Source organism: Tachysurus fulvidraco, chromosome 2, assembly GCF_022655615.1.
Source record: "Tachysurus fulvidraco isolate hzauxx_2018 chromosome 2, HZAU_PFXX_2.0, whole genome shotgun sequence".
Lineage (NCBI taxonomy): Eukaryota > Metazoa > Chordata > Actinopteri > Siluriformes > Bagridae > Tachysurus > Tachysurus fulvidraco.
This window is the reverse complement of record NC_062519.1, coordinates 22185694-22198367: the sequence shown is the minus strand read 5'-3', so window position 1 is coordinate 22198367 and position 12674 is coordinate 22185694. Positions and strand designations below refer to the sequence as shown.

The 12674-nt window shown below is 38.1% G+C and overlaps 1 protein-coding gene across 1 annotated transcript in view; it reads right to left on the bottom strand.

Moving 5' to 3' along the window:
- Positions 1-509: 509 nt before the first annotated feature.
- The window catches only part of LOC113646153 (mucin-5AC-like), a 34342-nt gene continuing 22177 nt past the window's right edge, over positions 510-12674 (bottom strand). Inside the window, exons 31-47 of the mRNA XM_047804701.1 lie at positions 6791-7001; positions 6477-6652; positions 5743-5914; positions 5395-5642; positions 5096-5279; positions 4269-4446; positions 3995-4173; positions 3837-3906; positions 3629-3759; positions 3166-3197; positions 2917-3082; positions 2656-2751; positions 2515-2555; positions 1603-1731; positions 1300-1333; positions 1073-1196; positions 510-855 (exon numbers count right to left, since the gene is read on the bottom strand). Of these exons, the coding sequence (XP_047660657.1) occupies positions 651-855; positions 1073-1196; positions 1300-1333; positions 1603-1731; positions 2515-2555; positions 2656-2751; positions 2917-3082; positions 3166-3197; positions 3629-3759; positions 3837-3906; positions 3995-4173; positions 4269-4446; positions 5096-5279; positions 5395-5642; positions 5743-5914; positions 6477-6652; positions 6791-7001 (2376 nt within the window). The 3' untranslated portion in view covers positions 510-650. The remainder of the gene's footprint in view (positions 856-1072; positions 1197-1299; positions 1334-1602; positions 1732-2514; positions 2556-2655; positions 2752-2916; positions 3083-3165; positions 3198-3628; positions 3760-3836; positions 3907-3994; positions 4174-4268; positions 4447-5095; positions 5280-5394; positions 5643-5742; positions 5915-6476; positions 6653-6790; positions 7002-12674) is intronic.

The following is a 12674-nucleotide window of genomic DNA, read 5'->3' as shown; positions in this document are numbered from 1 at the left end:
TTAGAATATGTGGGCCTCTTATTTATTTGTTTTTATAGGATATGTCAAATCTTATTACCTTAATATGGGCTAATGTCAAACAGTGAAAGTTTTAAAGCAAAAAAAAATTCAGCAATTTGATGCTTTAGTAATTCTAAATAAAATCCATGAGAAGAGAAACTCAGCTCAGATGTTCATGTCAAGCTGTTTTATTAATTTGTCCATATTAATTTGCTTTTATTTAACAAGATAATGCACCCCTATATTTCAGTTTCACCTTTTAAAAAAAATAGCTCTTTGAAGACTTTACAGTGGCATCACCTGAGTAAGTAAAATAATAATCTGATTGTTGAAAGTGTCTACTTTTAAAATGAAATACATTCCATGATGTGCCTTTTTCACTATGTTTCTTGTGATGTGTTGAGTAATATAAATAATAATATAAAAATATAATTGAGTTTATATGGCTAAAGTTAAAGTTTTCTGCTTTTTTTCCACCACTAGATGAATTTTCACACAAACAAGTTGCGGCTTGTTGATTGCTGATATTTATTATTTTCTAAGTATCAGAAAGGATTTACAGTTGTCACAATTCTTTAGTTGATTCATGTAAATAGAGTCATAAATAGATTAACATTGATTAGAGAAAATGAAGACTGTTCTACAGGTGATCACCGACGCCTACGCCGTCTCTGGACAGGAGAAGTCTCCTTCAGGGTGCACTCTCTCTCATAGCAGCCACACTTCTCCACATAGATGTACACGTGGGTGACTCTTGATCCGTCTGGACAGAGGAATTCCGCTTCCTTCTTGATGGTGGACACTTCCTGACAACAAGAGCATGAGTGCTCGAACGTGTTGGCTGCCATCGAGTAGCTGAGGAGGGGACAGAGAAAGTGGATGGTTTGAAATAGGTTCATGATGTAACACAGTAAGCTGAAAGGAGGTTCCTGCAAAATCATTATCCATTTAAAACTAGTAACATTAAAAGCACAGACACAGACATCTTATGGAAAAGTCTGTTAACAAAATATTGCTCTAATAATTTCTAATCATCTCTCAAGAGTCATGATAGAAGAATAAAAATAAATACATGGAAGATGTGACACAAGATCCTTCACAAGCTGTCATTTCCACTGGTTTTGCAGTCCTGCAGCCATTACTCTCGAGGTAAGTGGAGTTTCTGGAGAGGCTGCACGCCCTATTCCTCAGTGTGCCTTAAAATAAAATTCAGTTGATTTAGTTTGGATTGGATTTGCTCACTTATCTATGTTTTTATTTTTATTTTTTTTAAACGAATGAACGTAAATGAACACTTACATTTAGGACAGCAGTCAGCAATGACAATTGTTCCCTGCATAAATAAGAAGAAAAGGGGTTATATTATGGTATTATATAAAATACATAGAAAACGACACCATGGCAGATCACTCTGAAGAAGGCATCATGTACTGTAGTGTAGAATCAAACCTGATCTCCAGAAATTTTGTTCTATACTTAAACAATCGAGTGCATAATTAATAGTAGATTCAATATTAGCTTTATTCATATATTATTATATCACTACTTATGTTAGCAGTGTGATTGTTACAGTATGTCGCTTTTATGGTTGTGGTAACTCACAGGAATACAGTCATCTTCAAAGAATGGTGGACAAACGTGCTGGTTCTTTACTGTACTGTACTGAGTCCCATTCTTCAAGCAGCTGTAAGTCACACACTTGTCATTAGGTGGAGTCCAGGTTTCACCAGGCTACAAAAAAAAAAAAACAGAAGACGCATTACTGAAACATTTTATGACTGGAAAAGACACTGTTCTTCCAACTGCCCATGCTCCTAGGGTCCTGCTTCTTCCTTCTCCTCTTGTATTTTTTCATTGCATATCATTAGGTTTAATGATTAAATGCCTAAATCATTCCTAATCTGTGTTACTTGGTGATACTATATCCTGTACATTTGTAGTAGTTGGTAATCCTGAGCAGTCCTGAGAACTAATTTAAATCAAAACTTGACTTGTACAATCTTTGTTTTACTGACATCGACTCCCTCATACATGACTAACACCTTAAAGACCTTTAACCGGACATGAAGAGATTTGAGCCATAGAAAGGACATACAAGGTATATTTGGTTTTTAGTGAAAAAATTTGGTGTGCACCTCACATATCATGTGGTATTATTTGTACCTGATACCAGATGCAAAGCACTTAGTGTGGTGAAAACCCAACACAGCCTTATGAAAGCTCCATCCGCACAGTGAAGCATGCTGGTGGTAGCATCATTTTGAGACTTACATGTGCTTGCTTTTCTATATAATTTTGTACTCTCTTTACCTAATCACTGACTGACTACCTATTTTTATTTGTAGATAATGTTTTGTAAACTGTAATAATGTCCCTCCCCAACTATTTTGTACAGAATGTGATTAATTCTGCAAAATGATGCAAAAAGTGCTTTTAGGTTTTAAAGGGTGTGAATTCATATGTAATACAGCATAAATTAGTGCCATTTGTAAAGTTTGGTCATGCTCTTCTTACCTTATACAATGTGTCATTGAACACACAGACAGGTTCAGGCACTGTTTAAAGAGAAAGAACAGATTTTTAATGTATTTGTTCTAACTATATTAAACATGTATATAGGAAAAATTATATATATTGAAGCTGCTTCACACTCACCACAGGTGTAAGCCGGACAACAGCCTTTCATTTCGACAATGAGTGGAGTGAATCCGATAGGGCAAGTCTCAGTGGGACAACGACTGCTATTACATACTGTGGAAGAATAGAATATTTAAAAAAACTGTAAATAATGTGTAAATAATCTGATTAGTTTAACAGCATTTTAATGAGCTGTAACAAGAAAAGCATTACACAGACTTTGAAGACTTTTGGGAACAGACAAGATAAACTGTGAGTGGTCATAATGTGTAAACTTACCACAAATGTCATGATTGCAGCAATCCACAGTCTCTGTGATCTTCACCTGACCGGGTGCGTCACAGTGAACAGGCTCTTGTGTAGGACATGTTAAATGCACGCAGCTCACTGTGAAACTCTCTTCACATGTGCAGTTCATACAGCCAGAAATCCATTTCTCTTTGGGCTAAAAGTGATTGTATGTTATTGATGTGTTGTGCTTAATTACTGTAGCAATTTCAATAACAAATGTATAATAGTAAAAATTACCTTTTTAATCTGATTGTCATGTGTTTTGCAGCCTGATTATTTGAAGATAAAAGAAATACAATTAGATTTTGAGCCATCACTAAATATTTAAACAGTTACACAGTAGATCTACAGACAGACGACAACTTAAAGGTCAACATAATGTGTTAGTATGATAGCAACCATGCAATTGGTCTGCAGAACTGCTCCAAAGCACCTCAGCATAGATCTAGAACTGTGCTAAATGGATGAATACCATTCTTCCAAATGGTATTTTGATAACAGTGCTGTCTAATATGCTGATTAAAAAGGAGCTAAATAATTGGGGCTAGTGACTATGATGACCATTGCATACATGTTTATGTTGTGTGAATGATGCCAGGGCTATCCCAAAAGAAACCACTCTAATCAGCATAGTTGTTTTTAAGATTAATTTGTCACCTGTCTGTAGTTTCAACTTTAGTTTTTAAAAGTTGTCGCTTACCACAATACTCAACACACTCATTTACATCTGGACCCAACTGTATTGTGTTGTTTGGACAGTAGCAGCCTTCCCAGAGTATTTTTTCCAGAGCACTATATGTACTGGGTGTGCTTATAAATTTGAGGTTAAAACTGTAAAAGCAAACAATAAAATGTCATTGCATGTAATTTTGTAATCATTAAAAAAAAATTTTTTGTTACTGTGTTACCTTAAATTACAAGTTTCTGGAATCTGAGGTCCACAAGGTTTGTAGACTTTGGGCTGTTCACATTTGAATTCTAAATATGGAGGAAATAAACATTTTTAACTACTTTGAGCTGATACTACACTGTATTTCCTTGATTGTCGTTACTTAATGCCACTTACCACACACTCCGTTCGTGGCTGACCTCCAGTCGATACAGATTCCTGCCAGAGCACACTGATCAGCATACATCTGCAAACTGAAGCAACCGATGACCTCGCTGTTCATGTGGCACACGTCATAAATGCAGGCCTCCTCATAAAACTGGTATGGGACAAGCTCATGGCATTCCTTAAAGATCCTTTTAAAAAGATTCAGGGTAGAATTAAGCATGTACAACTAGGGAATCGTGTCCTAATATTTGATTAAAAGTGTTAGAAAGTGGCTAAATCTTACTTGCTAATATTTTGGCAGATTGGAGCATTGGTGCATGGCACTGGTGTTGGTTTAGGCTTTGGCACTAGACAGGTGCTGTTATTACTGACATTCCAATGCTGAGCCATTTTTTCACAAGAGGATATAATGGTGCCATTTGGTAGGCGACAATCATCTGTACGGTTATTATCACATGTTCCTAAAAACAGATGAAAAGCAGTTCTATTAGAACAAATCACATCAACAAGTCACACGTTTCACAAGGTTCACACTTTCAGTTTGTCTGCTGTATAATTACATTTATTATAACAAATTTCTAATTCCCTTTAATTAATTCTTACTGATCACTGGCTCTATCCAAAAGCTACTACAGTTTCTCTGCAACTTGATGATTATTACACTTGAATTCTAAATTCTTTTGAATACTTTTAATTAATAAATAAAGTTTAAATACTCTGGGTGAGGATTTTTAAATAATCTATTTTAATCCTACCTATTTGCTTGTTGTGTTGTGGAATTATGCTTCAATACTATCTATCTATCTATCTATCTATCTATCTATCTATCTATCTATCTATCTATCTATCTATCTATCTATCTATCTATCTATCTATCAAGCCAATTCTAATCCTCTGTTTGCACATTTTACAATATACAGTTTGTGCCTTAATTTATTGTTTATTTTCAAGAAATCATTTATGAATGATCACAAAATTTGTACAGGATGTTTGGTGAAACAGTTTTCATGTATCTTCTACGACTCACCGTAGAGAAATAAAACATCAAGCACAATTAATCTGCACAATTTACATTTAAGCATTATTTTAACAGTTAGAACATGAACTTACCACACTGTCCTTCAGTGTTTCCATGGAACATCTGCCAAGGGAGGTTGATGAAAAACATCATGCCAGTAAAGGTGACCTGTGCATCGATCGCTGGTATCACGACGAGTGATTCAATACCATTGTCTGAAATTCGGAAGTCTTTGTTCTGATATGGTAGTTTGACCAGATTGTTGTTGACTTTAATCTGTTAAAAGTACATTTCTGTTAATGTTGCATGGCTGCTTTATTTAGACCAATTTTTAGTTGATTTTTAGCAAATCCAAATTCCTTTGAAATATATAAATGATTAAACTAGTTACCAGATTTATGACACTTCCATTAGAAATCTCTTGTGTCATGAAAATTTCAAAGGATTTGTAGTGCACAGTCAGAGATTTAGGACAGGAGAGACCATCTTCAGAGTCACAGAAGACATTGTCAATAATAACACTGAAGTGGTATTTTGGGTTTATCTCTTTGACAAGGACATAGGAGCAGTTCCCTTGAAATGGGTAGTATGTTCCATCAAAAGTAATGTAATGTGGGTCTCCAAAGCCACTGCATATACCTGAATGATGAACAAAATAGATAATGTATTATTAATGCTGTTAAAATAATAGAAAATCAGTTGCAGTATGTAGAAATGACAAACACTGCACTTTACTTACACTGGCATTCGTATTTGGAACAACACCCGGAATCATCTTTGACTAGCTTTGGTTGATGTTGGTTAACACACACAGGCAAAGGTGCATCCTCACATTTCACATGCTCATGTATGACTACTCCATTGTCACATGTAAGATTGGCACAATTTCCATCTGGTATAGTCTCTCCATGCTAATCAAAATACACAATAATTAGACTTGCAAATATGTAAATGCTCTCAGAGGATAAAAAAGAAATATCTGAATACTCAATTCATTGTCTATCCCAAGAGAATTCATTTTAGCAGAAACAGCTCCAGATTTTTTTGACCAAATTCAGATTTTAAACACTAAAACTGTACTGTCAACTGTACTGTACTGTACAGTCAAGTCAAGTCAATAAAGGTGACTTGACTTGACTTGACTGTCAATACTAAGCATTATAACCGTGCATTATCAGTTACGAAGTTATTACGTTACAAAAAAATGTTTTGTTGATTACAGTGTTAATAAGATTTGAACTGTTTCATTGATGTAAAATTCATGTAAAAACAAACAAATGACTTTACATGGTGAGTTATGTAACAGCGAAGAACCTATGTAATAGAATTTAAAAAGATATAACATTACCTTTTTAGATATAACTAAAGAATAAAACATTAGAAGCACAGTTCATATTTGCTAATAACCACATTACGAAATCAAATGAAATTATCTGCTGAATTAAAAACAAAAGTCTTTGTTACATTCATTACCTTTAGAGGTGGCTTGTCACAGGGTTTGTGCTGGCTTGTAGTTGGTGCTGGTGTAGTTGAACTTACACCACAGGCAAATGAATCATTGTAAATCTGACATTCATTGTGGTCATTCAGCTTACAAATTGCAACATAACACCATCCATCAGGATCACTCACATTGTAAATATAGGAACCTGGATGTAGCACATTATGAAACGAAATGAAAATATGTTGTAAGATAATTGTTATGAGAAAATAATAACATAAGAAAGTCAAGCTTGATTTTATACAATACAATGAGGGGAAAAAAGAGTAAAGGTCTAATGATTTACCTAGAGAGAATTTAGTTCCATTGAAATTGCATTGACATTGAGAGCCTTTATGAGGTGTTGATTTGGATCCAGTTATGACTCCAATTGGTGTTGTTGGTGTTGTACTTGTTATTGGTGTTGTTGTACTTGTTATTTGTGTTGTTGTACTTGTTATTGGTGTTGTTGGAGTTGTTGTTGTTGGAGTTGTTGTTGTTGGAGTTGTTGTTGGAGTTGTTGTTGGAGTTGATGTTGGTGTTGTTGTTGTTGTTGTTGGAGTTGTTGTTGGAGTTGTTGGAGATGTTGTTTTAGTTGTTGTTGGAGTTGTTGTTGGTGTTGTTGTTGGAGTTGTTGGTGTTGTTGTTGTTAGTGTTGTTGTTATAGTTCCTGGGACAGTAGTGCTAGTTGGACATTTTTCTGGGACTTCACAACAATATACTTTTATTTCATAATCAAAGCATTGCTGTTGAAGACCTTGGTTTACATTGAGGCAAATTAATCCATCTTGGGCATTACAAGTCACTACCTGACCCAACTGTGTGAGCGGAATATCAGGGTAGAGTAATGCTCTGCATTCAACTTTTGTTGGTGTGGAACAGATATGACGATGAGTGTCACTTATCCTTTTTATTGGTACAACTTCACCACCATTAGGACCAGATGTAGGAGGGCCAAAGTCCAACCAGTCAGACCAAGAGCACTCAGGTGGACATGGAGTTGTGAACGGACTTGAAGGCTTTGGTGTTGTTGTTGTTGGTGATGTTGTTTGAGTTGTTGTTGGAGTTGTTGGTGTTGTTTTTGGAATTGCAGGCACAGTAGTGCTAGTTGGACATGTTTCTGGGACTTCACAACAATATACTTTTATTTCATAATCAAAGCATTGCTGTTGAAGACCTTGGTTTACATTGAGGCAAATTAATCCATCTTGGGCATTACAAGTCACTACCTGACCCAACTGTGTGAGCGGAATATCAGGGTAGAGTAATGCTCTGCATTCAACTTTTGTTGGTGTGGAACAGATATGACGATGAGTGTCACTTATCCTTTTTATTGGTACAACTTCACCACCATTAGGACCAGATGTAGGAGGGCCAAAGTCCAACCAGTCAGACCAAGAGCACTCAGGTGGACATGGAGTTGTGAGCGGACTTGAAGGCATTGGTGTGGTTGTTGTTGGTGTTGGAGTTGTTCTTGGTGTTGTTGTTGGAGTTGTTGTTGGTGTTGTTGTTGGAGTTGTTGGAGATGTTGTTTGAGTTGTTGTTGGAGTTGTTGTTGGTGTTGTTGTTGGAATTGCTGGCACAGAAGTGCTAGTTGGACATGTTTCTGGGACTTCACAACAATATACTTTTATTTCATAATCAAAGCATTGCTGTTGAAGACCTTGGTTTACATTGAGGCAAATTAATCCATCTTGGGCATTACAAGTCACTACCTGACCCAACTGTGTGAGCGGAATATCAGGGTAGAGTAATGCTCTGCATTCAACTTTTGTTGGTGTGGAACAGATATGACGATGAGTGTCACTTATCCTTTTTATTGGTACAACTTCACCACCATTAGGACCAGATGTAGGAGGGCCAAAGTCCAACCAGTCAGACCAAGAGCACTCAGGTGGACATGGAGTCGTGAACGGACTTGAAGGCTTTGGTGTTGTTATTGTTGGTGATTTTGTTTGAGTTGTTCTTGGAGTTGTTGTTGGTGTTGTTGTTGGAGTTGTTGGTGTTGTTGTTGGAGTTGCTGGCACAGTAGTGCTAGTTGGACATGTTTCTGGGACTTCACAACAATATACTTTTATTTCATAATCAAAGCATTGCTGTTGAAGACCTTGGTTTACATTGAGGCAAATTAATCCATCTTGGGCATTACAAGTCACTACCTGACCCAACTGTGTGAGCGGAATATCAGGATAGAGTATCGCTCTGCATTCAACTTTTGTTGGTGTGGAACAGATATGACGATGAGTGTCACTTATCCTTTTTATTGGTACAACTTCACCACCATTAGGACCAGATGTAGGAGGGCCAAAGTCCAACCAGTCAGACCAAGAGCACTCAGGTGGACATGGAGTTGTGAGCGGACTTGAAGGCGTTGGTGTGGTTGTTGTTGGTGTTGGAGTTGTTCTTGGTGTTGTTGTTGGAGTTGTTGTTGGTGTTGTTGTTGGAGTTGTTGGAGATGTTGTTTGAGTTGTTGTTGGAGTTGTTGTTGGTGTTGTTGTTGGAGTTGTTGGTGTTGTTGTTGTTAGTGTTGTTGTTATAGTTCCTGGGACAGTAGTGCTAGTTGGACATGTTTCTGGGACTTCACAACAATATACTTTTATTTCATAATCAAAGCATTGCTGTTGAAGACCTTGGTTTACATTGAGGCAAATTAATCCATCTTGGGCATTACAAGTCACTACCTGACCCAACTGTGTGAGCGGAATATCAGGGTAGAGTAATGCTCTGCATTCAACTTTTGTTGGTGTGGAACAGATATGACGATGAGTGTCACTTATCCTTTTTATTGGTACAACTTCACCACCATTAGGACCAGATGTAGGAGGGCCAAAGTCCAACCAGTCAGACCAAGAGCACTCAGGTGGACATGGAGTTGTGAGCGGACTTGAAGGCATTGGTGTGGTTGTTGTTGGTGTTGGAGTTGTTCTTGGTGTTGTTGTTGGAGTTGTTGGTTTTGTTGTTGGAGTTGTTGTTGGTGTTGTTGTTGGAGTTGTTGTTGGTGTTGTTGTTGGAGTTGTTGGTGTTATAGTTCCTGGGACAGTAGTGCTAGTTGGACATGTTTGTGGGACTTCACAACAATATACTTTTATTTCATAATCAAAGCATTGCTGTTGAAGACCTTGGTTTACATTGAGGCAAATTAATCCATCTTGGGCATTACAAGTCACTACCTGACCCAACTGTGTGAGCGGAATATCAGGGTAGAGTAATGCTCTGCATTTAACTTTTGTTGGTGTGGAACAGATATGACGATGAGTGTCACTTATCCTTTTTATTGGTACAACTTCACCACCATTAGGACCAGATGTAGGAGGGCCAAAGTCCAACCAGTCAGACCAAGAGCACTCAGGTGGACATGGAGTTGTAAGCGGACTTGAAGGCTTTGGTGTTGTTGGTGGAGATGTTGTTGGTGTTGTTATTGTAGTTGTTGGAGTTGTTGTTGGAGTTGCTGGTACAGTAGTGCTAGTTGGACATGTTTGTGGGACTTCACAACAATATACTTTTATTTCATAATCAAAGCATTGCTGTTGAAGACCTTGGTTTACATTGAGGCAAATTAATCCATCTTGGGCATTACAAGTCACTACCTGACCCAACTGTGTGAGCGGAATATCAGGGTAGAGTAATGCTCTGCATTCAACTTTTGTTGGTGTGGAACAGATATGACGATGAGTGTCACTTATCCTTTTTATTGGTACAACTTCACCACCATTAGGACCAGATGTAGGAGGGCCAAAGTCCAACCAGTCAGACCAAGAGCACTCAGGTGGACATGGAGTTGTGAGCGGACTTGAAGGCATTGGTGTGGTTGTTGTTGTAGAAGTTGTTGGTGTTGTTGGAGTTGTTGTTGTTGTTGGAGTTGTTGTTGGTGTTGTTGGAGTTGTTGTTCGTGTTTTTGTTGTTGGTGATGTTGTTTGAGTTGTTGTTGGAGTTGTTGTTGGTGTTGTTGTTGGAGTTGTTGGAGATGTTGTTTGAGGTGTTGTTGGAGTTGTTGTTGGCGTTGTTGTTGGAGTTGTTGTTGGAGATGTTGTTTGAGTTGTTGTTGGAGTTGTTGTTGGTGTTGTTGTTGGAGTTGTTTGTGTTGTTGTTGGAGTTGTTGTTGGTGTTGTTATTGTAGTTGTTGGAGTTGTTGTTGGAGTTGTTGGTGTTGTTGTTGGAGTTGTTGTTGGAGTTGTTGTTGGTGTTGTTGTTGTAGTTGTTGGTGTTGTTGTTGGTGTTGTTGTTGGAGTTGTTGTTGGTGTTGTTGGTGTTGTTGGAGTTGTTGGTGTTGTTGTTGGAGTTGTTGTTGGTGTTGTTGGTGTTGTTGTTGGAGATGTTGTTGGTGTTGTTATTGTAGTTGTTGGAGTTGTTTTTGGAGTTGTTGTTGGAGTTGCTGGTACAGTAGTGCTAGTTGGACATGTTTGTGGCACTTCACAACAATATACTTTTATTTCATAATCAAAGCATTGCTGTTGAAGACCTTGGTTTACATTGAGGCAAATTAATCCATCTTGGGCATTACAAGTCACTACCTGACCCAACTGTGTGAGCGGAATATCAGGGTAGAGTAATGCTCTGCATTCAACTTTTGTTGGTGTGGAACAGATATGACGATGAGTGTCACTTATCCTTTTTATTGGTACAACTTCACCACCATTAGGACCAGATGTAGGAGGGCCAAAGTCCAACCAGTCAGACCAAGAGCACTCAGGTGGACATGGAGTTGTGAGCGGACTTGAAGGCATTGGTGTGGTTGTTGTTGTAGAAGTTGTTGGTGTTGTTGGAGTTGTTGTTGGTGTTGGAGTTGTTGTTGGTGTTGTTGTTGGAGTTGTTCTTCGTGTTTTTGTTGTTGGTGATGTTGTTTGAGTTGTTGTTGGAGTTGTTGTTGGTGTTGTTGTTGGAGTTGTTGGAGATGTTGTTTGAGTTGTTGTTGGAGTTGTTGTTGGTGTTGTTGTTGGAGTTGTTGTTGTTGTTATTGGAGTTGTTGGTGTTGTTGTTGTTGGAGTTGTTGTTGGAGTTGTTGGTGTTGTTGTTGGAGTTGTTGGTGTTGTTGGTGTTGTTATTGTAGTTGTTGGAGTTGTTGTTGGAGTTGCTGGTACAGTAGTGCTAGTTGGACATGTTTGTGGGACTTCACAACAATATACTTTTATTTCATAATCAAAGCATTGCTGTTGAAGACCTTGGTTTACATTGAGGCAAATTAATCCATCTTGGGCATTACAAGTCACTACCTGACCCAACTGTGTGAGCGGAATATCAGGGTAGAGTAATGCTCTGCATTCAACTTTTGTTGGTGTGGAACAGATATGACGATGAGTGTCACTTATCCTTTTTATTGGTACAACTTCACCACCATTAGGACCAGATGTAGGAGGGCCAAAGTCCAACCAGTCAGACCAAGAGCACTCAGGTGGACATGGAGTTGTGAGCGGACTTGAAGGCATTGGTGTGGTTGTTGTTGTAGAAGTTGTTGGTGTTGTTGGAGTTGTTGTTGGTGTTGGAGTTGTTGTTGGTGTTGTTGTTGGAGTTGTTGTTCGTGTTTTTGTTGTTGGTGATGTTGTCTGAGTTGTTGTTGGTGTTGTTGTTGGAGTTGTTGGAGATGTTGTTTGAGTTGTTGTTGGAGTTGTTGTTGGTGTTGTTGTTGGAGTTGTTGTTGTTGTTGTTGTTATTGGAGTTGTTGGTGTTGTTGTTGGAGTTGTTGTTGGAGTTGTTGGTGTTGTTGTTGGAGTTGTTGGTGTTGTTGGTGTTGTTGTTGGAGATGTTGTTGGTGTTGTTATTGTAGTTGTTGGAGTTGTTGTTGGAGTTGCTGGTACAGTAGTGCTAGTTGGACATGTTTGTGGGACTTCACAACAATATACTTTTATTTCATAATCAAAGCATTGCTGTTGAAGACCTTGGTTTACATTGAGGCAAATTAATCCATCTTGGGCATTACAAGTCACTACCTGACCCAACTGTGTGAGCGGAATATCAGGGTAGAGTAATGCTCTGCATTCAACTTTTGTTGGTGTGGAACAGATATGACGATGAGTGTCACTTATCCTTTTTATTGGTACAACTTCACCACCATTAGGACCAGATGTAGGAGGGCCAAAGTCCAACCAGTCAGACCAAGAGCACTCAGGTGGACATGGAGTTGTGAGCGGACTTGAAGGCATTGGTGTGGTTGTTGTTGTAGAAGTTGTTGGTGTTGTTGGAGTTCTTGTTGTTGT